Source organism: Pimephales promelas, chromosome 12, assembly GCF_988280905.1.
Source record: "Pimephales promelas chromosome 12, fPimPro1.hap1.1, whole genome shotgun sequence".
NCBI classification, from domain to species: Eukaryota; Metazoa; Chordata; class Actinopteri; order Cypriniformes; family Leuciscidae; genus Pimephales; species Pimephales promelas.
The window spans coordinates 3,234,712-3,261,449 of NC_142780.1; the positions used below are offsets into that span (position 1 = coordinate 3,234,712).

Below are 26,738 nucleotides of genomic sequence, written 5' to 3' on the forward strand. Positions count from 1 at the left end.
TGTATACTCACATTTTATATTACTGTGTCTCTATTTTAACGAGAAACTGTCTGTGTTTACCCATGTCTTGTCTTTGTTACTGAAGTATGCCGGGGTGAGCACCCTAAATTTCGTTGTACCCCCAAAAGTGCAATGACAATAAAGGCTATTCTATTCTATTATATTCTATTCTATTCTATTCTATATTCTATATCGCCCAGCCCTGGTGACCTGTGATGTTCTTGTCAACTGACGACGATACTCAGCGCGAGAGCGACTGATACGAAATTGAGTAGGTGAACAAGCTGAACCAATTAGACATTCTCTCTATAGACATTTCACAAGATGTAAACAACACTGGTCCAGAAGCACTTCCTGTTTCAGTTTGTAACTGCTTTCTTTATTTCACATGTAAAGAAAACATCTTAAAAATGTTTGTTTAACTTTTTGATTCAGTTTTACATGTTCTGCTGGTTGTATTTTATCCCAGCTTTTATGTAGTGTTAAAAAACTGAAACAGGAGTGCTTCTGGACCAGTGTTGTTTACATCTTGTGAAATGGTCTATATACGTCCTTGTTGATACTTTGAAAGGAACTTTCTGTACGTCAGCCAGTTATGGGTTATGTGCTCTTATTCTCTTGAGTCCGGCTGCCGACACCAGTCCCCCTCTTCTTTTTTTTTTTTTTTAACAGATCTGCATGATTCACGTAGGTCACATTTTCAGGTCGGAAAATCCGGAATTCCGGATTAATCCGGAAAAATCACATCCCTGATAGATCTGGATCAAATAAACATCTGGCAGTCAATTTGCCTTTGTTGGCTAATCTTAACCTCAATAACGATGATCACATGATCCACTTCAGGGGCTGATCCTAACACGGACGGATATCCGGGAAACACACATGAGAAGCTTTAGTTTTTTTAGTTTTTCAATCTGCCATAAAACGAAAAGAAGAAGAAGAAGAAGTTTTTCTGCAAAACTGAAGGGCCTGCGGTAGAAAATGAGTTCTCTGAGTGAAGTCCGAGAGGAGGATCTGCGGTGTCCCGTGTGCTTCGACATCTTCAGCCATCCCGTGCTCCTGCCCTGCAGTCACAGTGTGTGTAACACTAGCGGCGCCAGGATTTTGATTGTAGGTGGGCCTTCAGAAAACTGGATGGGCCCGTCCGTAAGGCAAAAAAAAAAAAAAAAAAAAAAATCCCCTTCATATCCGTTTCAGCGCTTTTCTGCGGCACTGTGGACAGCGACTCCGTAAGCCTATAACTTGATTTATCTCTTTTGAATGTTTAATACACAAAAAGACTGAAACGGAATTATATCTTTGGAGGGTCTCTGTTTCTCTCTCCAGTTACGGGCAGGGAACTGTCCAAAATTATTTAACTGTTTCTTATAAAGTTAGAATGACAGAAGAACTTTATCTACATGAAATAACAGCAGCACTGAATCTGACACAGCTGCTAAACAAAAACAGCAGGAAAACGATACAAAATTATTTAACTGTTTTTTTTTTATTTATTCAGAATGATAGAAGAACTGTACCAACATGAAATAATTAAATGAACAACATATCTAACCAAAGTGGGGAGCCAGAGCATGCCATGGGAGGCGTGGAGAGTGGTAAAAATTATATGCCTATAATTAGATTAAATAAAAAAGTTAAATTGTTATTATTCTGAAAAAAAGGCCTCGATTACTCTGCAGGTCTTGATGCCCAATTCTAATTTGTTACATTTCTCCGATTTTTTTTTTTTTTTTACCGTCCGTTTACACGTTCTTTCAACTTTATCCGAGTCATGTGTTTACACTTGCCATATAGCCATATCTAAAAACATCGCGCTTGCTTAAAGGGTGACCATATTTTGATTATCAAAAACCAGGACAATCGGCCCGGCAATGAGATACTCAAATGATACTCGAAGTTTACTCAAAGATGCCTTAATTTCAATAATTTAATAGGGTATGCCTCCGTATATAAATGGTTACATTACAAAATACTATCTATAACCAAAGACCAAATTCAGATAGGCTTCTCAGAGGTTATACTCTACTCAACATGTTTTATTATGACAGGTTTCAAAAATAATGATAGAAATAATGTCTCTTCTGTATTATAAATAAATAAATAAATAAATAAAAATAAAAAATAGCCTACCTCCAAATTGAACAAAAATAGCTCTCACAAACTTAACAAAAACCTAACTAACAAAAGTTGTTTATATATTTAGGTTTCTTCTTCTTCTTTTTCTTTTTAAATGGCCCAATGAAAAATAATTAAAACCAGGACATTTTCATCACTTTATAAAAAACAGCCACGACAAGACGTGAAAACAGGACATGTCCTGGGAAAACAGGACGTTTGGTCACCCTAGCTTAAAGGGTTAAATTCTCTTTTTTACAGATGGACGAACGTGAAACATGCTTGATGCTAAATCTGCAATTTATGCGAAGTTCTCCAAACATTACCATGATTTTGAGGAGGAGGACGACGAAAAGTGCCATCATTGCTGCCTGCGCATGGCCGCATGCGCTTCAGTTATTGTGTGCGAGAGAAATCTCAGGACTGGTGGAAGCATATTGTGTTTAAATATAGGCTTTAACGAGGAGCAGTGGGTCCGAAATTTTAGGAAGAGCAAACCAACCTTTTTGATATGTTGATATGCGTCAACGTTTGTCCACAAACATTCACGTTTTCTCTACGGCGTTTTGTCGGGCAATCCATCCATTTGCAGATGCGCGTCGGCTCTCGTCATTAAACCGCGGAGAAGTGGTCTAAATGCATTGACATCTGATTCATTTCCAATTTATTTCCACATATGAATGAGGCCTGAAACCGATCTCGAAATAGCCGAATGCATGCGTTTTTTTTTCCTGTTTACATGGTCACAAACACATCCGATCTGTCACAGTGTCACATTCATGAGCAAAAAATTATAAGTTGGTTACGGGAGGACTTGATGCAGAGAGGGCGGCCGAGCAGGATGGTAACTCTTCATTGAAGTAACCGCGTTACTAAAAATGGCAGAAGTTTCCTCCTCCTGCTCCTCGGAGCGTTTTTTATTTTTTTATTGCTAAATTTAAATGAAAACAAGCTGCTTTGCTTTTCCATATTACGCTTCATTTTAGCTAATAGCTACCGACTGTTTCTGTCTCATTGAAAATCTTGCGCGCCAACGTCATTCATTTCATTGGATCACTTGCTGGTGACGATGCAGCCTGTGGGCAGGCTTAAGAGTCCACACGTGAGGTAGAAGCTGCTGATTGGTTTAGAAGCTTTCACTCAAAGTTTTCCTCTGGCTGCTTATTGGATGAACTGAGAATGAAAATCCGTACGCCTGCGAGGTCTCTGCAGACGGTAATAGGAGTTACCCGCCTGGCTCAAAATGGGCGGGCCCGGACCTAAAATGGGTGGGCCCAGGCCCACCCAGGCCCAATGGTAGCGCCGCGGCTGGTGTGTAAGGAGTGTTTCCAGCGGGTGTGCGGCGAGCGAGGGCGGCAGGAGTGTCCCGTCTGCGGGAAAACATCCACAGGGCTTCTCCCACCGGATAATCTCGCGTTGAGGAACATCTGCGAGTCATTCTTCCGCAAGAGAAACTCTTCATCAGGTGTGTTCTTCTGCGATGTTCACAGAGAGAAACTCCAACTCTTCTGTCTCGATGATAAACAGCCTGTGTGTTTGGTGTGCAGAGACTCGGAGAAACACCTCAAACACACATTCAGGCCCGTCGACGAAGTCGCTCAACGTCTGAAGGTGAAATCTGTTTCTTTTGGATAAAGGGGGCATTTCATACTTCATTTAAAGTGAATCATTTGACTAGTGGCCTTACATATATATGCATATGCTGGAAGAAAAAAACACTTAAGGCTGGCCAAGTTGTTTATCTGACAAAATTATTTGACAAAGGCATAATACAGCTGCAGATTTTATTTTATTTAGCAAAAAAAAAAAAAAAAAAAGTTTGACTATAAACACAATTAGTAGGGCTGGGGTAAACGATTATTAACTAAACGATTAGTTGGGCGATTATTTTATCATTAGTCGACTAATCTAATGACTAATTGGACGACTAATATAAAGAATATTTTTCTGCTGCTCAATTAATAAAAAAACAATGTATCTCAAATAAATACTAGCATAGGCTACTGAATCAAGATACTATAAGCTGGCTAAGGTTAGTCTAATGTTATGTATTTGAACACCATCATTATAACTCTACAACCGCCAAAACCGTGTTATTAAAATATTTTTTTACAAACATTTTTTATCATAGAGAATGTTTAAATATTAATATCAGCTGAGGAGGGAAACGGAGGCAGAGTTAGTGGTGCGATCGGAGGCTGCTAGTGCTGGAGATGAATCGGGAGAGGTTTGTGCATCTACTGATCAGAGCGCGTGCTGTCACGGAGTAAAGCCTTGTTTATACTCGACACGAGCGCGAATGTGCGTGCGGCAAAAATGACGCGTTGGGTGCGCAAGACCAGGAAGACTGTGGCTGGCTGTGTGTACCTACGCCTTTTTTTTTGTAACAGCGCGCACAGCGCCGCGTCCTGGATGAACGACTTCAAGCCGAATCTGCCCGAGCTTGTACGTCTCACCACACCGGCACCCAGTTTGCGCGTCTAAATTGTAAAGTTTTTTTCTTAAGGGTGTGATTCACTTAATGGATAGCACATTCACTTCTAGTTGTCTTCGTCCTCTATTCTGCAATGTTTCGGTCTCCCACGTGTGTGTGGCAAGCTGTACCGCCGGGAACATGCAATAAATAAACAAATAAAGAAGCGTCGACGTAAAAATATGATATCGACGCAATTTTGACGTCGAAGCATCGACGTCATCGACGCGCCGCTACAGCACTAACAATTAGGTCTACACAATATTACAAAATTTTTAATAATGTCAATTTTATCCCCAGTAAAATAACTATATTACTTAAAAAATATAGAATCTAATAGGATGACAAAGTGAATTGTGTTTAATTTAATATATATACACTCCCAGTTTCTGCCAATAATAAATAAATAAAAAGAAGAATGATCTTAGCCAATATGTGAGTAAAAAAGTTTGTGAATCACTGCTTAAAGTTATATAGACTTACTCTTTTGCACAACAGTAATATTAATGGCATCCCATTGACTTATCTAACATCAACTGTTTATTGTATTTCAGGAGGAATTGAAGACCTCATTAAAACATTTACAAGAAAAACTTGAGAGCTTTAAAGAAATTAAACAATTGTTTGAGGATACAGCACAACACATTAAGGTGAAAAATATACACTGACATTTTCTAGATCGATTTTTTTCACGATAGTTCCACTTGAAGAGCATCTGTGTGTGTGTCAGCAGACTGCGAGACGCTTGCAGGACGAGTTTGAGCGGCTTCATCAGTTTCTGCGGGATGAGGAGATGCACAGAATATCTGCACTGAGAGAGGAAGAGGGTCAGAAGAGTCGGATGATGAAGGACAGGATTGAACAGATCGACAGAGAAATAGAGTCTCTTTCAAGCAACATCAGAATTATAGAAGATGATTTGGACGCGGCCAACATGATCTTTCTGCAGGTGAGGACTCGCAGCTGTATTTTCAATTAAATTTTTTACTGTAGGCTATTAATCTAGGTTTTTATTGTTTTACCTATACAATATTGTTCCACTGTACCCATTATCCAGCATGAAGGCGTTAAAGTGACTGATGAAGGTTGAGGGTGGATTGATGTTTGGTCATATAGTATTTCTGTTGGGTCGATGTGTCAAAGCAGGATTTTGATTTTGACATCGCTGAGATCATCAGAGCTCCCATTCTCCTCATCATTAGTTTATCTCTGTCTTCTCTGTTTAACACTTCTAATAAACTATTAGACACAACTGTTAAACAATAGGGGTGTAACAATATCTCGTGCCACAATATATCGCAATACAAAAATGCAATAATATGTATCGTGGATGGTTCGCCCCCAAAATAAAAATGACTATGTGAGAAGAAACTCTAATAGTGTCAGTACTACATTAAACTCCTATATATACTGTTGATTAATGCAATGGGGGAATATTTGTGTGTCCTGATAATGCCAAGTGTCCAACATTATTTTAAATATATCGAAATACATTCGTTATATCTAGTCAGAAAAAGTGCAAGAATATTCGTCTAAAATAATTCTGTGTTTTCAGCCTCAGAATCATGAATATTTTTATTCTGGTGTCACCATGGACTTGGGTTACCAAGTCCAAGCCTATTTATTTAAAGCCACAATGTAATATCAAAGCTAGCATTTTAATTGATGGTAAATTTTTTTGTTAACCTTTTATCATGTCTTGGATTATTGCAATTATATCGTATCGTTACACCCCTATTAAACAAAGAAACTAAATGATACCAATAGGGAAAACTATTGGCAGCTATTTACAAAAATATCAGTATTTTCAGAAACACTGTATTTCAATTGGCCACTTTAGACGTTCAACTGACTATAAGTAACTTTACAATTCAAATGATACTCGAAGTTTACTCAAAGATACCTTATTCATTTCAATACTTTTAAAGTAGGCTATGCCTCCTCTGTATGGATAGAAAATTGTTATATTACAAGACACAAAGTCAGATAGGCTTCTCAGAGGTTACTCAACATGATTAATTATGACAGGTTTCAAAAATAATGATAGAAATAATGTCTCTTGTTTATTAGAAAAATAAATAATAAATAACAAAAAATATATTTATATCTTTAGTTTTCTTCCTCTTTTCTTTATCCTGTTTTTCTCCTTCATCCTCCTTGTTTGCCTGTATCTATATTTTGCTATATTTTGTTTTAAAACCTGGACATTTTCATCACTTTATAAAAAACAGCCAGGACGGGACGTGAAAACAGGTCAGTTGGTCACCCGAGTGCTGTGGACGTACGAGACGCTGCTGAAGACGCAAGACATGAGTGTAACGGTCAAACGCGTCCGTGTAGCACATTTTACATAAAAAACAATGGAAAAGTAGCACAGTTGAACACAAACTATTGTGTGAGAACGGCCATTGCTCCGGGTTTCTTTTATCAGTTTGTCTAGCTCAATCACACAATGGTGGGAGTTAGTGGAAGTAGCTTTGCACTTTGTGTAAATAGACACTCTGAAAAGTGTGTATCGGCGTCGGCATCAAAAATCAATATTGGTCGACAACTAGTTTAGGGTTAAATAAGACATTTGATCGTGTACATATGACGCTTAATTCCTCCTTTTTGTGTTTTGCAGAACTTCTCAGAAGAAAGGTAAGAGGCGTTCTCTCGCTCCTGTCTCTGCAGTGCAGTCGTCCTGTCCTTTAAAACTCCTGGATGTGATTGCAGAGCCCGGATCACACTGCCGGATCCAGAGATTCCCACTGGAGCGTTGATGAATGTGGCAGAACACCTGGGGAACCTGAGGTTCAAAGTGTGGGAGAAGATGCAGGAGATCGTTCACATCAGTGGGTTTGAATGACAGTATCACAGGCAATGAGTACACATTGGATTTAAAGGGGTGCTATAATGGCCTTTTCACAAGATGTAAAATAAGTCTGATGTCCCCAGTGTGTGGTTTTAGCTCAAAATACCCCATAGATATTTTTTATAGCATTAGCATGTTAAAATTGTCACTTTTTGAGGGTGAGCACACACACGCTGTTTTTGTGTCTGTCCCTTTAAATGCGAATTAATTTAAAAATTCAGCTCAGATTACCCATAGATATCTATATAAAGGCTAGATGCGTCACGACGGAGTATTTATCGTCATCACCGGCGGCCATCTTGTCACAGACAGGCTTTCTGGCGGGCTCTGTGGTATCTGATGTAAGAAATACTCTTATCTCGTTGAAATCTTGACGGATTTACAAACGGTTTGGTTTCTTACAAACGTTATTAACGTGGCTATAATTCTGGATGATTATTTATTTATACACTTAATATTCATAAGTATGCAGTATCATAACTACATCTCTACTGTTTATAACAAACCAAATCGGTAGAAAATTGAGCAAGTTACGGTGATTTAAATAGTACACGCACCATCAAAACAATGTTACGAGTGAGCGAGCTGCCTGTGACAAGATGGCCGCCAGGTGCAGACGTCGACCTCCATTGGCCAGCAGCGCGGACAACACATCTAGCCTTTATATACATATCTATGAGATTATCTCACACAGACGTGCACTGAAATTTTCAAAAACATTTATCCTTTTATGTTCAAACTTGTGTGAAGAAATGACTTGTATAATGCAACAGGACATTTCTGATTGGTTAGTTGATGAATTTGTGTCGCTGATGTGGAGTTAATGATCTTCTAGTCATTGATTAGCATATTCTGTCATGATAATTTATAAATCACGTTCCCGGGGGCGGGGTTCATGTAAATTTTCATGAATAAGCTTATTGTAGTTCCTATCAGCCGTTTGTTGTAGTCCTTAAAGGGGTGGTATAATGCCCTTTTCACAAGATGTAAAATAAGTCTCTGATGTCCCCAGTGTTTATATGAAGTTTTAGCTCAAAATACCCCACAGATATTTTTTATAGCATTAGCATGTTAAAATTGTCACTTTTTGAGGGTGAGCACACACACGCTGTTTTTGTGTCTGTCCCTTTAAATGCGAATTAATTAAAAAATTCAGCTTAGATTACCGCACACAGACGTGCACTGAAATTTTCCAAAACATTTATCCTTTTATGTTCAAACTTGTGTGAAGAAATGACTTGTATAATGCAACAGGACATTTCTGATTGGTTAGTTGATGAATTTGATGTGGAGTTAACGATCTTCTAGTCATTGATTAGCATATTCTGTCATGATAATTTATAAATCACGTTCCCGGGGGCGGGGTTTATGTAAATTTTCATGAATAAGCTTATTGTAGTTCCTATCAGCCGTTTGTTGTAGTCCTTAAAGGGGTGGTATAATGCCCTTTTCACAAGTAAGTCTCTGATGTCCCCAGTGTTTATATGAAGTTTTAGCTCAAAATACCCCACAGATATTTTTTATAGCATTAGCATGTTAAAATTGTCACTTTTTGAGGGGTGAGCAAAAACGCAGTTTTTTTTTGTGTCTGTCTCTTTAAATGCAAATGAGCTGCTGCTCCCGACACAGGTGGGCGGAGCTTCAACAGCTCATTTTACCTCACACAGACATGCACTGAACATTTCAAAAACTTTGTTTTTTATAGACAATGATGAGAAATTAATTAATTTATGTATGTTCTAGTCATCGATTAGCATATTCTGTCATGATCAATTGTGTTCTGGGGGCGGGGTTTATGTAAATTCTAGGGTTAGTGATGTCATGTAGTTTCTATCAGCCATTATAAAGCACTAATATCTCCCTTTGCAGATGTTGTTTGTGCTCAAACTAACTTAAGTTAGAAAAGTGAAATCATAGTCAACCCCCCCTTTAAACGCACCGTTAAAGTCATGCCTGAGATGTGTTTCGTATCGTCATCAGCTCCTGTCACACTGGACCCCAACACTGCATATCCTCTGCTGTTCCTGTCTGATGATCTGACCCATGTTAAATGCAGCGCTGATGCTCAACACTATCCCGAAAATCCAGAGAGATTCGACTATTACCACTGTGTGCTGGGCTATGAGGGCTTCGCCTCTGGGAAGCACTGCTGGCACGTGGAGGTGGAGAACAACACGTGCTGGTCTGTTGGAGTGACGACAGCGTCTAACCGGAGAAAAGGAGACACGCTCTTCGACTCTGGAGTGTGGCGTGTGCGTTATATGGCCGGTCAGTATACGTCACAGTCACCTCTGATGGCTCGCACACGTTTACCTGTTGAGGAGAGACTGAAGGTGATTAGAGTGAAGCTGGACTGGGACGGAGGATTCATTTCATTCTCTGACCCGCTTACGGACACACACCTGTGCACTTTCACCAGCACCTTTACAGAAGCAGTGTTTCCATTGCTCTACAGCAGCTGTACAGCTTTCCCACTCAGAATCTTACCTGTGAAGTTCAGTGTAACCACGGAGGAGCCTAAACTGCAGCCGTATCGGCCTGTGGCCCAGGACTGGCTGCCCGCTGAGGTCAAACCCCCTGTGCGGGTCCTAACGCCCCAGTAAAGTGATGGAGACACTATACCGTCCTTCGGATGAGACGTTAAACCGAGGTCCTGACTCTCTGTGGTCACACAGTCTTTTGAAAGAGTAGTGGTGTGACCCTGGCATCATGGCTCCACCAGTAAGCTAGTCTGTGGTGCAATATGGCTGCCGTCGCATCATCCTGGTGGTGGTTGAGGAGATTCCCCCCTTCTATGTGAAGTGCTTTGAGGGCAGAGAAAAACATTATATAAAATGTAATGAGTTATTATTATTAAATAAAGCTTCTGAAGGTTGTGTGTGTGCATGTGTGTATATATACTCACCTAAAGGATTATTAGGAGCGCCATACTAATACTGTGTTTGACCCCCTTTCTCATTCAGAACTGCCTTAATTCCATGTGACGTTGATTCAACAAGGTGCTGAAAGCATTCTTTAGAAATGTTGGCCCATATTGATAGGACAGCATCTTGCAGTTGATGGAGATTTGTGGGATGAACATCCAGGGCACGAAGCTCCCGTTCCACCACATCCCAAAGATGCTCTATTGGGTTGAGATCTGGTGACTGTGGGGGCCATTTTAGTACAGTCAACTCATTGTCATGTTCAAGAAACGATTCGAGCTTTGTGACATGGTGCATTATCCTGCTGGAAGTAGCCATCAGTGGATGGGGACATGGTGGCCATAAAGGGATGGACATGGTCAGAAACAATGCTCAGGCATTTGAACGATGCCCAATTGGCACTAAGGGGCCTAAAGTGTGCCAAGAAAACATCCCCCACACCATTACACCACCACCACCAGGCTGCACAGTGGGAACAAGGCATGATGGATCCATGTTCTCATTCTGTTTACGCCAAATTCTGCCTCTACCATCTGAATGTCTCAACAGATATCCAGACTCATCAGACCAGGCAACATTTTTCCAGTCTTCAACTGTCCAGTTTTAGTGAGCTCTTGCAAATTGTCGCCTCTTTTTCCTATTTGTAGTCAGTGTTGGGTGTAACTAATTACTAAGTAATTAGTTACTGTAATTTAATTACTTTTCCCTTGAAAATGTAAAGTAAGGGATTACTCTTAATTTATATGAAATTTAATTACAGTTACTTCTGATGTAATTGAGGTAAATATTGTGTATAGATCAATCCGATCTCACAGCGATTCGTATGAGGTGTCTAAATATTACGACCGCACTCGTACAAATTCGTATGAATTATTGTAAAATATGTATGAAAAAAGTGTGAAACGTCATGAGATCAGACATAAATTAATAGTGGGTTTAACATCAAAATATATTGTCTGATGCTAAAAAGTATGTTTTTATAATGTAACCTTCTCCACCTTGGTCAGTTTAAGGATAATTCATGCAATTTTATAGTATTTATTTGAAAGAATTAAAACAGATTCATGTCTATCCTTGTATTATTCAGCTGGTTGAGATTGATATGGGATTTTGAAAGTAATTAGTAAAAGTAATTAAATACTTTTTAGAGAGAGTAATTAGTACAGTAATCTAATTACACTGTTGAAGAGGTAATTAGTAAATAGTAATTAATTACTTTTTTAGAGAAACTTACCCAACACTGTTTGTAGTGGAGATGAGTGATACCCGCTGGGATAGCATTTAACAATATAATCAAGGAATGATAGTAAATAGAGATTCACTACTAAACCAACACTAAAACCTTTCTTTTAAGCTCCACAGGAGAAAGACACAGTTTTGGAACGATACGGCATTAAATAATAATAACAGCATTTTCATGTTTGGGTGAACGTTAAACTTCTAGCATAGAAGAGCTGAAACAATAATCTTGATAAATCATAAAATCTTTTATTTTTCAAAATAATCCGCATAACACGTCACATCCTACTTCTTAACAGGAGTAGATGGATAAATAAGCAACAGTGAGATCTGAGAAGATAAGGCAGTGAACACAATCAACCACTACACTTATGAAAATTATGGATGATTTACTAATGTGAGCTACGCTGCAGTTACTTCTTTTGGCCTCATTAAGATTAAGATCTGGGGCCTCATGTATAAACGTTGCGTACGCACAAAATGGGCATAGAAATATGCATACGCATTTTTCCACGCGCACATCGGGATTTATAAAAAATAAACTTGGCGTAAATAAGTGCGCACCGTAAGGATGCTCTTGACCGTGCGTACGCACTCTTTTAGAAGAGTATGGGTTTTGGCGACACCGATGGTGAGCTGGAGTCAAATGTCTTTTTGCTCACTATTAGACAGAGAATCTAAAGAAAATTATACATCTACAGAAAGATAATACAAATATAATTTCACAAACCTATCATCACTTGAAGCAAACATCCATCCCTTCTTAAATGACCGCGCCAGCACGCGCGTTGGGCCGTTTGGTGAAACTGACGCACATATAACCTATAATCTAACGGCAGATGGAGTAAAACCGTAAATCTTCATTGTGAGTCCAAATCATAAATACAGTCCATATTCACAATAACAGAATGGTTTAAACTATGTTTTACTTCTAATATAAACATTTAGATTAAATATGCCATTCTCATTAATGGAGTTAAACTCTTAAACTACCTGAAATCATTACTGAGAAGTTACAATATATATATATATATATATATATATATATATATATTCAATAAATAGAAATAGACCTATTTGTTGTGGATGCATTGCTTTTGAACACTTTTCTTCTGGCATGCTGTGTTTTAATTTTTTAACTAGAGATTGTCTGAGAAAACTGTTTCGTGCAAATAATGCACAACCATGTCTATCTCTTTCCATTAAAATATAAATCAATTAAAAATACTATTTGGCCAGTGGAAAAGATTGAGAAAAACTTTCTCTGAAATGTATTTAACACTATTTGATTTATTCATTCAAAAACAAGGCAAGTATATAGGCTACTGTATCTGTATATAGGCTACTGAATAATGTTTGTAATAATGTGACGGCACATCCGCATTTCATATTTTCCAAACGTCTTGTACCGTTAAACTTGGTATCACGTGGATGAATAATCATATGCAAATGATATGCAGATTAGGATATGCATAGTAAAACTAGGCGTTGTAATCTCCATATATGGTTATTTCGGGGAGGAGACGCACATGCGCATAATCTCCCGCTGACTGGGATTTATAAAGTGAATTCTGCGCAGGTTCTGGCGTACGAACGGTTTTATAAATCTGAAAACTTTTGTGCGTACGCAAATTCTGCCTTATGTGCGTACGCACACTTTAAGGATGAAATCTACGCAAAGTTTTATACATGAGGCCCCTGGTGTTTTGTGAAACGACTTTGAGAACCCACTTAAATTATCATAATGTCCGCAAGAACAGCTTTTGGGATCTGATTTATTTGACCCTGATTGTTCAATCATGTATTGAACAAAATGTACAAACAATCAAGGTCATTAACAGAAAGAAAAAAACATCTGAAATTGAATTGAGAGTTGGTGTTCCAACTGGTTACGGTGTGGGTTTGATGAAATCATCTCAAAGGTATTTCGAATAATAGTTTTTCAGACATGACTGTAGAAGAGTGTGCTTTTTAATAAATAAAGATTCATCTGATGCACTGTAAAAAATATTTTCAAGATTTGTTATCACAACATTTTTTCTTTTGTCAAATCAACTTAAATAATTTATTTAGTTGAGATAACTTATTATTTTGAGTTTCTGATGATTAAATTAATCTCCTTCATTGTATTAACTCACTTTTTCCAGTTCAATCAACTTAAAATTTTAAGGCAACCAAGTTACTTACTTTTTTAGGTTAAACCAACAATATTTTTTTACAGTTTGTGATCACTCAGAAAAGCTGCATTGTTTGGTTTATGCTTGACGTGTTTAGATATGCACAAGCATCCTAATGAGCTTTTGAATAATTAATATTCACAATGGCATTAGTACACAAAAAAATAGCTTTTCTAGCATCTACTTTGCTTGGTATCGGTATAACTTCAGGACTCCGTCCATATCGACCAGCACAAGTGAATAAAAACAATGAGCACACCTTTAAATAAATGTTTATACGATTAGGTGGCATTCAAAAAATTCAGAAAAAGGTTCGCAACGTTTAGTAACATGTACTAGTTGCCCTATTTACAAAAATATGTAGCATTTTGCATAAGCCAATGGCTCTTCGTTTACAGCATTTGTCTCATACAAGCAAGGCTAAATGACTTTCTTTTTGTAATTTAAACTCAGCTGGGGTTTTGGTAATGAGCTGAGCATCTTTGGCAAACGGTGATATCTCTGAACGCTCACAAGGGGGTGTGAGATCTCTAAAACTGACTGTGATAGTTTGCTGTGGACAGAGGGGCGGCGGGGTCGATGTGTTTGAGGTGACATGCGTGACAGAGCAGGCGTCCGTCCAGAGGATAGCAGCGGTGACCCTCCTCATCATTCAACTCCATCTGACAGTCCTGGGGAAAGAGTTTCACACGCTCACGGGACACCTCAAAGTCATGCTTCAATAATGTACAGTATGTGAAAAATCATGTGTTTTTGAACATTAAAGCATGGTAACCCTCAAACCGTATTCACTTTATAGCCCTTAATCCTGTAATTGTGGACAAATGTGGGCACAGAGGACTCAGGTGTGATCCTAATTTTTATTTATTATAAATGTTATATCACTGTCTTCGATAAAGTTTTGTCTATCTATTCCTGGTGTTTTTTTTTATTTTGGGGGTATTTTTGAATTTATTTACATTAAAAAGTATCATATTTACTATATACATTATGCTTATTTTTAATGTTTTATTTATTTATTTTTTTTAACTACATTAAAATATCATTCCAATAAGTTCTTAGAGCTAAAACCTAAAGATGAAGTGACTTTGCTGTCACCTGGTGTCTTATTTTGGCTTATTTTAGAGTGCTATAAATTACAGATTTTCCCATTCATTTCTATGGGTGCCGATTTTTGACCCAAATACAAGATTAAGGAGTTTTTTTACTCACTTAAAATTGTAGAATTGAGTAAAAAAAATTGTGTGTGTTCAGGAGGCAAACATAGGAAAAGTAGCCAAGTCTTGTACCGCTCAGATCAAGGGAAGTATTTTTTAAAAAATAATTCAAAATAAAACTATTTTGCCCACATTTGTCCAGAATACAGTTTTAGGGTTAACCAAGCCTGGATCCCAGCTGAGTTTAGTCCCGCCTACAACATTTTTTGTTGGGAGGTTGGGAAGTTCAGTCTGGACCATAGACTGTAAAAAAATAATCTGGACTTGATCCATTGTGAAGCAAGTATGCTCGAATCAAAGTTGTTCGGACCAAGATGGCCGCCGTTGAAGAACTGAGACGTGTAGATTCAGCCGTCGCGTCTGTTATAGGTGTAGACAGCGGATTCATTATAAAAGAGGAACAGAGAACAGCGATCCAATTGAGCCCAGAGGCATTTTCTTCCCTGGTTGGGTTGAAACCAAGCGGCAACAATCTAATCTGAAAATAAGCCTACCCGGGAGTGCGAAAAACTGCGATACATCGAAAATCCGCTGGAGGAAGGTCCCAAATATCCATAGACCGCATGTTGAAATGTCCGTTTTCACAGCATAAATTCATGTTTATACAGGTTGGTCTCATGGACTTTTATTGTATGATTCGATAGGCTCCGAGTGCCTGACGACTGTGAGGGAGCTGAGTTTTTCTCTAACTCGTTAGTTTAGATCATATTTAGATATAAAATGTACGACAAATAAGGGAGTGTTCACTTTTGATTGACAGCTTGATTGACAGCTGATAAAGGGCTGCGCCGAGTGGAATTCCTGAAATTTGACGTCTCGGCCATGATCTGACAACACATCATACCACCTCTGAACATTTGTAGTGAAATATCGTACATAAAATGGGTTGCTCTGCTATAAACTGCACTAACTGACACTGTAGGAGGACTTCGCTCCATTATTTCCGTTAAGTGACATTCCACTACTATTTCACGTAGTTAGCACTATTTAGCATCAGTGTTTATGGGCAGTGGCGCTGCAACAGTTAGCATTAAATCGCCTCAGTTAAGTTAGCGCCTGAGGTACTTTGTCCATGGCTATAACTGACGTTTGAAACACGGTAATGCCTGGTTCAGATTACACGATTTTTTTTTTCTGTTACGATGTTACGCAATTTTGACTCCTAAAATTTTGTCGTGTCGTGGACAAGACGCATGTCAGACTACACGTTGCTTCCTGACCAGTCATCGCATGCCGTCTTTCGCGAGGCGCGTGATGTCATCGAGAAGGCGAAACTAGTAGCGAGTGACTTCTGGAAACGAACGTAAACAAACAGAGTGTTGTTGTATTCCTGGATTGCTCGAAGAGGACAGTATTATTAGTAATATTATATTGTTTTCTTATATATTTTACTTTCAGTTTTAACGTTAGCACCATCGTCTCTCTTTCGTGAGGGATGTGACTGGACCGTCATGGACGACCGTTAAAAAAATTAAACATGTTAATCTTTTTGTCGTGATGTCGTGAAGCATTGTAGACGCGACGTAGGTTGTCGCCCATTATGACACACAATACGAGATGATACGATTGAATCTTGCGTCCCGACAGCCGTTGTCGTTTACGAATCCCCTCGACACTCTACGTCAAACGGATCGTGCCAAAATCGGGCTATCTTAACCAGGCATAAATGCGTCTGCCAAATGAATAAATGTAACACAAGTATACACTGATCTGCGAGCTCGCGAGGATGTGCAGTTGCCGCAGCTCAGCCTATGAGTGAGCTATGAAGCTCCAAATGTGTTTTACATATAGGCTTCAGTAAATCGAGGAAAAGGAGTTTCAACATAAGAATAGTACTGACTGTAAGAAGTAGCCGAGTCTGGCAGTCGATCTTATAACAGTGCCGATAGCTCACAAAGCCCGCCCCTTTTACCCATATATGGATTGGCCAGAAGGTGGGTGGGGTTAGGATTTCAAAAGATTTTCCAAGATGGCGCCGCCCATATGACGTCACAGACGCTTTGTCTATATTTTTTACAGTCTATGGTTGAAACGCCCCATAATCACAGCCCAATGGAGCAGCATCAGGGTCACAGTCTGACTAGCATCTGAGTATGACGACGGCAGGCTAATGTTAACCTACTCTATCACGCAATAAAACAGCATCATATGACCATTGTGAATGACACTAAATCTTGCGAGACTTGCGCCGTTTTCTGACTCTCCAAGCTCAACTCACCTCACAGTGATAGCACTCCACATGATAGTCCCTGTCCATGGAGACCACTCGAATGGTTTCATCAGATCCCTGTGGGAGTAAACAACTAGTGAGATTATGACAAATATCTGGACAAACACAGCTTTTCACAACACACACCACACGATGAGAACTCTCTGCTGTTTCAACAATTGACAAACAACTAATACAAATCATTTCCCTCGTTCACTGTGTGTGAATGCCGACCCAGGCTCATCGAAAATCAGGCTTTCAGCTCTTTTATCATGAGTTCACAGGACTCGTACCTGGGGACATCACAAATGCAATGCCATACCAGGTGAGCAACCGTGTAAGAAGTGTGCAAAAGTCTTGGGCACATTAGCATCTTCTTCAATGCAGTTCTTCTGGATTTAGTCTGTCTCAGTTTTTTCTGTTTCTTCACGTGATCGCAGATTGACTCGATGATACTGGGATCAGATCATAGACTCCTTGTGCATTCAGAAATCTCACTGGATTATTACAAATAATGGTAAAAGGAATGTTTGGAAATGTAGAGTGATGTTTTCTACTGACACACTACAGAAACAGATATAACAACTGCCATAAAATGTTTTTGTCTAAAAACTGCAAAACAAGTCTTCATTAACTCATAATCTGGACCTGTAATCATAATTTGTTTGAAAATGCCAAATATTTATCCGTTTTACTGCATCTGAGTGTTTATTTCAGCTGGGAACCGCATGTATAGTTAGGTCTAAGTTTTTGTAGCCTTGCAGAAATGTAGGTAGAGATGTTTATTTCCAATAAGCCTGGCTTGGTTGATGCTTGTTGCTATTACAGGAATAGTTAATCCAAAAAATCCTGTCGTTATTTAGCCATGGGCACTATGAACTGCTGTTGAATGGAAAAAGAAAGAGTTAATGTATAACTCATGAAGAACTTAACCATTAATTGATGAGTACTGCATCAGCAACTAATAAAGAGTCTATATGATTAATAGATCACAGTAGTAATACAGAAGTAATACATGAATTGCTATTAATTCAATGTGTCATTGTGTATTAATTCCTTAATAACATATTTTATTAAGTAATAGTGTAAATTAATGTGTTAATTACCACAATTAGTCAAAGCTATGCACTTCAACTTCCAGTTGTCTGCTTTAATTATTCATTAGCTAATGATCTGCAAAGGTATCATTATGTTATGACTTTACTTGTTGGGGCACATCATTATTAACTAGTTATTTAGTAATTGTAGCAATTTGCACATGAATTTGCACTAACAATGATGTAATTAATCATGTATTAATGCATATTAGTGTACCTGTCATATATCTGGAAGTTGAAATACAAGGCTTTGGCTCATTCTGGTAATTAACATATTCGTTATTATGGAATTAATCCTCAATTACATATTTAATTAATAACAACTCATGTATGAACTAATACATTAACCTTACAGACTCTTAATTAGTTCCTAATGTGGTAATCATTAATGAATAGCTTAGATAATCATTAGTTACACATTAATTCAGTATTATCTGTGCATTAGTTAAGCATGAATTAATGCTTATTAGTGCACCCGTATTGTAAAGTGTTACCGAAAAATTGAACAACATAAGGGTTTGAAATTTTTGGGTGAAATAATCCTTATTGTTTTCTGATCTTTTCTAGTCAAATCAATCCTTTGAACTCCTGTAGAGTTTCTCATCGGTGCTCTCGCTCTCCTCGTGGTGTTGGAGCGCAGCATGCCTCGCGGGTCATCTCTAATTATAGACGGGGGTTAAACAAATCACACATGCCCTAACTGAGCAGCAATCACTTCTTTATCAATGCTAACAGAATTAACTTCAGTAAGCGGCCTAAAGAAGGCTTTAAGTGTTCTGGAATGATCTAGATGTTCAGGATAGTTGTAAGGTCTACTGTTTGGTTACTTGTCCCATATCAAGCAAAGACACATCATAAGTCTAAACTGGCATTGGCGGAGCTTTGCTTTGACGTGTGGCCAAACTGCAGGCAAATGAGGCCCAAATCCCATTCTTTTGCTCATATATGTGACTGTTGTTCTCATAACTGCGTGAACAGCACAAACTACATGAAATCTGGTCTTTTCAATTTTGATTTGTGCCACTTTGACCCGTTCACAGCGCAAGTCTTAATGCTTAATTTTAGATTTTTAACCGAGGTAACGCGGATATGACTCGATTGACTCGCGACTCCTAGCTCACCCCTGCTCACACGCCCCGTTTCCTTGGTTAAAATCTAAATTTTCTCGCGATTTAAACATTGTTTGAAACATTTGGAATATTGTAAGTTATCTTAACTAAATATATAACACTGGCCTTGTGATTTTGGGATATTTTAATGCAAAAATCTTAGGTATTCCACCCTTAAATAGGATTTCTAACCACTTATGGGTGTATCTTGAAACAGTTGTGTAAAAATTTCATGTGATTTTTGGCATTCACACTAGCTAAATCTGATCAGATTTAAATCCGATATGCCCAAAAATCGGATCTGGATTGAGCGTCTGAACGTAGCCTATGACACAATCTGAGAATATGGCACATCTAAATGCCCAAGACGGTGTTTCAGACACATGAGATCCCATTTGTCTTACCTCAGAGGGCAGGATCGGCTGATTACATGCTGCACATTTCGGTGCTAGAACCCTGAAAACAAAAAAAAGAGAGAAAACTAATCACACAGATCATATATTAAATGGCTTCCATGAAAGAAAAGGTATCCACATGTCTCCCACAGTACAATAATATATTTATTATATAAACACTCTTAGAAGAAAAGGTTCTATCAGCGCTACGTATTTGGAACCCCTAAAAGGTTCTATACACTCTTAAAAAAAGGGTTCCTCTGGTTCTATATAGAACCCTGCGGTTCCATACTTGGCCAATAGAATCTTTTACCCAAAAAAATGGTTCTATATAGAACCATTTTGGAGTTCCATATATGAAGCGGGGGATGGAACCATTTCTGGTTCTAAATAGAACCATTTCTTCTAAGAGTGTAATATATAATTAATTCGTTCAGCTGCTCTCCCTCCGTCTGTCACATGCACGCACGCACACACACACAGCCCCTCCCCTCTGTGCACACACCTCCATGAAAACGAGGGTTCGACGTTGAAAGCAAGTGCGAACGATTGATGTTTCGTGAACATCTTTACACAATCACACATTAAAAAGTGGTGTACAAATATTTTAATTTCTAATTTTGTCAGCGTGTTAACGTCGACCCGAGAAGCGATTGCGCCTTCGTTAGAAAGTTAACTAGTCGCAAATTTGAGGTAAAATGCACTTGGGTTGTCGGTGTCAAAACTCTATAAGCTGTGATTCAAATATTAAATAATGTTATGTCATTATTGTACTCTTACACCGAATGTTTGCTGCTTCAGTCCAGATGAGTGTTGAATAGGGTACATTTATTATAGGATGTGAATCTTATATAGATGATGTGTAGATGTTCGGTACGGCTTGTGGATTTTGTAAGGTAAAGGAATTTCACATTGTAGGCTACATTTTATGTACTGGTTTTATTGTTGAATAGATATTTCTAAAATTGTATGATGTTTTTGTTGAGTTATTATTACACAATTCCTTTTCTGACCTTTTTGAGTCTTGCCCCTGTCAAATAACCCAAACTACAACAAAAAACCCCTGTAAAACTAATAAAAACTCAACTAAAACTAAGCATTTTCAAAAAATAAAAACTAAGCAAACCCACTTTAAAAACGAAATTAAAACAACTGAATTTGAAAACAAGAATTCTAAACGAAATAAAAATAAAAACAAATGAAAAATGCAAAACTATAATAATCTTGGTTTGAAATGAATTAGCATTTTTATAGGAACTGGTTAAGTGAATAATACAACGACTCTCTCATAAACCACCTAATGTTTTGTTATTCGAAACATATATTTATCAAAGACAGTCAGACATTTATACGTGCTCAAATATGTTTGGATGGAGTCGAGGGGAAAAGAGGACTGAGTGGAAAGGCTCGGTTTGATTTCATCTCCATATGGTCACCACCTGACTGAGGTTCAGGAACGACAGTAATAATCGCTCATGGCAAAGGATGCATGGGTAGAATTTACAGTGCAGCAAAGCAGACACACACACACACACACACCCCTCAACACCAATAAAACTCACAATAAAATGTCATTACATCAAGCTACTGCTAGGAAAAGGCATGTGAAAGAAATTATAAAGAATCCTCCACAACACATCCACCATCAACTGAAGGACATTTATAGCTCACTTTATTCAATCTTTGCTTTCCCAGGCAAACCTTAGTCACCATGAGATCAAAATTTACAATTCTTATTTTTTTTTTTTGGTTGGGGTGGGTGGGTGGGGGGGGGGGGGGTCATGTAATTTTTTTAGCAATCAAAAAGCATGTGTAATTAATTGAAATCATATTTTATTAACTTTTTTTTTTTAAATATATATGAAAATTCACACTAATTTTGTGTTTTTGCTGGTAATAAAATGCAGCCATAAAACACAAATTATCATTTATCAAACTTTTTGTCAAATAACATGCTGCACAATGAGATTTACTGTTAAAACAAAACATAGATTTTTCCTTAAATTCAGTTTTGTTTAAAAAATTCATAATTTATTTGGATTAGTGTTAGTGTATTATTACATTATTAGGACATATCTAAGTTCTACTGTACAACAGTAATATATTTCTGTCAAGTTAAACCGAACTTTTATTTTGACGGGTTGCCATGAAGACCTTTTGAGGTTCTTTGTGTTTGTCCTGATGATAGTTTTTCTCAAATTAAGCAGTTAAATGATCACAAAGTGACTTTCAGAGTGGATCTAGAGCCTGGAGAGGAAGTTCATGCATTTCTGTCTTCAAAAAACAGCGCAAGCGTCATACGTCCTAACAAGGCAACAAGGCAAGCAGGATTCGTATTTAAATAGTCATTGTGGTTTAATATTCACACACACTAGTCTACATCGTGATTTGATTTCAAGTGTACTGAACCGCTTTCTATTTATTCCTTGAAAATATACAATAATTTCCTTTTTGATGACTGGATTTCGTCAGCATTTTAGGGGGGGCGGGGTTGTTAAAACAATGGTAGGGGAAACACTGACACGGCTGACGTGTGTGTGGTGCGTCCGTGTATTCGGGTTCAAATAAATATGGCTGGGCAAAAAAATTTAAGTCTTCCTCTGTGTGGAAATCCTTAGACATGTGTGTGAAGATTGTTTTGTACAGCGCGCGTCTCCCTCAGACTGTAAACGAAGCTCAGCCGCACCAGACACACGTCAGCCGCGTCACTGAACGCAGATCCACAACAGAACCAGAAGACAATACAATGCTGAATAAAGTCGCAGTTTTTTGTTATTTTTGGACCAAAATGTATTTCCGATGCTTCAAAACATTCTGATGTCACATGACTACTTTGATGATGTCTTTATTTCCTTTCTGGATAAGGACAGTATACCGTACACACATGTTCAATGGAGGGACAGAAAGCTCTTGGACTAAATCTAAAATATCTTAAACTTGGGACGACATTAGGGAGAGTCATTAATGACATCATTTTCATTTTTGGGTGAACTAACCCTTTAAATATAAGATTAAAAACTCACCTGTGGTAGTCCTTCACACAGTAGATCTTGTTCTCCGTGTCCACAGTGAAGGGCACTCCATCCAGACTCTCGTTACAGATGGCACAGCGGAAGCAGCCGGGGTGGTACGACTTTCCCAGCGCCTGCAGGATCTGTGGAGGAACAACACGTGATATGCCTTTCCTCATGTTAAAGGAGTAGTTCACTTTTGCTGATAATGATTCTTTTTCTTTTGCTGATTCAACGAACGAAACAAACGAAAAGATTCGTTTTTATGAACGATTTCCAACAGGAGAGTCACACAGAACAGAGCAAGGCGAGCATTTGTGCTTATAAAACTTAAACTTTGTTATTTATTTTTTAGATGAGTGATCGTTTCGCTTGATAAGACCCTTATTCATCGTCTGGTGTCGTTTAAAGCCCTTTGAAACTCTCGTTTGGACCTTGAACCGTTTGGACCCCATTGAAGTCCATTATTATGGAGAAAATCCTGGAATGTTTTCGTCAAAAACCTTAATTTCTTTTCGACTGAAGAAAGAAAGACATGGACATCTTGGATGACATGGGGGTGAGTAAATTATAAATTAAGTTTTTTTTAAAGTGAACTACTCCTTTAATATGACTCTGGCTTAATCAGACCCAATATATAAAATGCCTTTAACAAATATGCACATTTAAAAGAATAATTTGACACATAATGTGTCCAATACATGTTTTTACATGGTACTTGTATTTAAAAAATACCTGCACGTAATTAAATCTTACCACAAAACCTGTCCCTGACCGCAACAACAGCAGCACAACATGAACACAATAAGTACACTGTATCAAACAATAGACCCCAACTAATATAATAGTTCAAATCAACTAAAGGAACACTGTATAATATTAATAAGGAGCTGTATCAACTCAAACTCGACGCTTTCCTCAGGCTCCAGTGGTTTTGTGACTAACGCAGGGTGTGGCGGCACATCAGACTCACCATGTCCATGATTAAATGTCCGCACACGTTGCATTTGTCGGCAGACTGCTGGAACCCAGAGTACTATTAGAGAAAAGAGTGAGGACAGAAGTGAGCACTTCATTTTCTCTAACCCACACAACTTTAACAGCTCAGACATAATCACTCCTCTAATACTGCATTTTTACTGTCTGGAATGAAGTTTCACCTCTATTTGAACGGGCCGAAAGGGAAACATCTCTTTTTTAAGCAGTTCAACCAGTTACACTATACACATCTAGCATACTTAAAGGGATAGCTCACCCCAAAAATGAACATTTGGTCATCATTTAGGTTTACTAACCATCATGCTGTTCCAAAGCTGTATGAGTTTCTTTCTTCTGCTGAACACAAATGTTGGTTGACGGTAGCCGTTAACTTCCATAGTAGGAAGAAAATACCGTGGACAGAACTGGTTTACTCTGGACATGTGTGTAAAAACATATTGGATTCATAGCCTCTACAAAATAGAGACTTGTGAAAGTACAACAGCACGAATTAACAAGGCTAAACCTAGTACCGTTGATGCAAGCCAATGTTTTCTTCCAACATATTGGACTATATAAAAAAATTTCTCCTTTCATATTGGTAAATAATTGATAATACGTCTGTTGCTCCCCCTTCCCTGTCTGCTTGCTTGAGTGGATGTTATTTAGAGTTGATCACCAAAAAAAAAAGAGAAAACACTATGAGATGCCGCCATCTGTGGGTTACCCATTCTTTAAAATACCTTCTTTCATGTTGAACAGAAGAGAGAAACTCATAAAGGTTTGGAACAACATAAGGGTGAGTAAATGATGACTACATTTTCATTTTTGGGTGAACTAACCCTCGACACACTCACTCAATGGCCTTGGGGGTTACCAAAAACTTTCAAAACACAAAGACGTGGCACTCATATGACTTATGAATGGGGAAAAGGGCCAAGCGCAATATGTCAATAGAGCCAATCATCGATGGGTATAGTCATGACATCACCGCAGCTGCTGTTAGAGGTTGCTATAGACCATTTCACAAGATGTAAACAACACTGGTCCAGAAACACTTCCTGTTTTTATTTCACATGTAAAGAAAACATCTTAAAGATGTTTGTTTAACGTTTTGATTCAGTTTAATATGTTCTGTTGGTTGTATTTTATCCCAGCTTTTATGTAGTGTTAAAAAACTGAAACAGGAAGACGTGCTTCTGGACCAGTGTTTACATCTTGCAAAATGGTCTATAGAAACACTTATTTCTATTTTATTACTTATTTCTATTTATTATAATATTAATTTTCTTTTAAGGCTGGTTGAGCCTGAAAAATAAGCTTTTTAACACTATTTGAGCATAAGAAACTGCATTTACAGGACCGTTCATGTCAGATTTTATGCTCGGCCAGCAGTTTTTAAGATTTCAGGATTCCCCCGATTATTTAGGACTTGGTCTTGGATGCCCAGAGATATTGCAAATATGGCCGCCTTTGGTATTACAAAAATCAAAACAATTTTTTTAGGATTCTGAAAAAAATCAGATAAAAATAAAAGCTATGACATTCACTGAATAAGGAATATTTGTGTATTACTAATCAAATTTATTAAAAAAATATGTGACATTGATTAGGGGAGAGCGGGGCACAACCTAACGCATTTTGGTTTTGGCTCAATTAATTAAAAAATAATTAGGTTAGATTAATATTTTTTTTACAAAAGCAACATACACATCTCTGCTACAAATGAACACTTCAAGTTTTTTTCTAGGACCTACCATTTTTGTACAGTTGGACTGAAAGTGACAGAAGTGCAAATGTTACAACTTACCCCATATGCAGGGTTAATTGTAACAGACAGAGGGGTTAGTTGTAACACTTGTGTGTAACACACATAATTCAGTACTATTTTATTTGTATAGTTTGATATTGTTTGTGCATCTGTATAGACAGATATCCATACATCCATCCCTCATCCAATCATCCTTCTATTATGGATCAATATCATGGATAGAGACATAGAAAAGAGCACAGTTTTGCAATACATAATAATAAATAAAATTATAAATATTGTAATTGCAATTAAATTAGATTTGTGTGTGGCAGCTGCATGTACAATTATTATTAATAATAATAATAATAACAGTAATAATAATACAAATGAGCTTAAAATAAAAATTTTAAAGGGTTTATTGCATTAAAAACAGGCCATATTTTTAATAAATAAACAAGTGATCATTCATAGTAGACTAAATTTTAAACATTTTAAATAAGTCCAACAAAGTTAAATGTATACTCAAACCTGAAAAGTTGTGTGGCTCCGTTTTCATTTGATTATCATTGTACACTTGGCGGCTTAGTTGTAACACTGTGTTACAACTAACCCCGCTGTGTATTACATATTTTAACCCTAGCTAACAGTCGCTAGGAATTGCTGACAAGTTTCAAAACGGTGCTATGTTTGAGCCAACAAGACAGTGATTAAGGCAATATAAAGTTAGATTTGGAAACGTATACACCCAACTCAGAAACCGAAAAAAAACCTATGATGAAAAAAATTACTTTCATGGTGTCAAAACACTCTTTGTCCAGTATCGTCACCAAATATAATCAAAACTTTCCGCAAATTCGCGGGAGACCGTCTTCTGGCCGCGAGAGAAAAAGAGCCTGCTTGATCCTGACGAACTATGTAAACGGTCCATGTTACATTTAACCCCGCGCTCCCCTATATAAAGATTTTCTTGCTTTCATTGAAGCTCAAAATTTACATCAAATACTGAGACATTCACCAAATCATGTTAATTTCACTCAAATTGCTTTGCTGATTAATCTAATTCATCATTTTTGTTTAGTATTATATGTAAAAGAAAAAGTCTAGTAATGTCAGACTGTTGGATCCCACTGGTCTATTTGTAATCTGGCGCTTTTCCACCGCATGGTACAGTACGGTACGGCTCGCTT

The 26,738-nt window shown here is 37.8% G+C and overlaps 2 protein-coding genes across 2 annotated transcripts in view; one reads left to right on the forward strand and one right to left on the reverse strand.

Moving 5' to 3' along the window:
• Positions 1-721: 721 nt before the first annotated feature.
• On the forward strand, positions 722-10,318 carry LOC120470629 (zinc-binding protein A33). The gene is made up of 7 exons (XM_089118228.1): positions 722-1,077; positions 3,427-3,726; positions 5,143-5,238; positions 5,301-5,537; positions 7,212-7,228; positions 7,304-7,422; positions 9,423-10,318. Exons 1-7 carry the CDS (start codon positions 982-984, stop codon positions 10,043-10,045), a joined length of 1,488 nt encoding a protein of 495 aa, XP_088974354.1. The 5' UTR covers positions 722-981; the 3' UTR covers positions 10,046-10,318.
• Positions 10,319-11,832: 1,514 nt separating this feature from the next.
• limd1a (LIM domains containing 1a) overlaps positions 11,833-26,738 on the reverse strand; it is a 41,912-nt gene continuing 27,006 nt past the window's right edge. Inside the window, exons 4-8 of the mRNA XM_089118227.1 lie at positions 23,794-23,856; positions 22,833-22,963; positions 19,819-19,870; positions 17,218-17,286; positions 11,833-14,453 (exon numbers count right to left, since the gene is read on the reverse strand). Coding sequence (XP_088974353.1) covers positions 14,313-14,453; positions 17,218-17,286; positions 19,819-19,870; positions 22,833-22,963; positions 23,794-23,856 — 456 coding nt within the window. The 3' untranslated portion in view covers positions 11,833-14,312. The remainder of the gene's footprint in view (positions 14,454-17,217; positions 17,287-19,818; positions 19,871-22,832; positions 22,964-23,793; positions 23,857-26,738) is intronic.

Bases quoted from the DNA above. Each gene is read 5' to 3' on its own strand.
- LOC120470629 (XM_089118228.1), top strand. From the start codon at position 982: ATGAGTTCTCTGAGTGAAGTCCGAGAGGAGGATCTGCGGTGTCCCGTG. The intron at 1,078-3,426 runs GTGTGTAACACT...GCGCCGCGGCTG, and splicing joins TCCTGCCCTGCAGTCACAGT to GTGTGTAAGGAGTGTTTCCA. The intron at 7,423-9,422 runs GTGGGTTTGAAT...TATCGTCATCAG, and splicing joins GCAGGAGATCGTTCACATCA to CTCCTGTCACACTGGACCCC.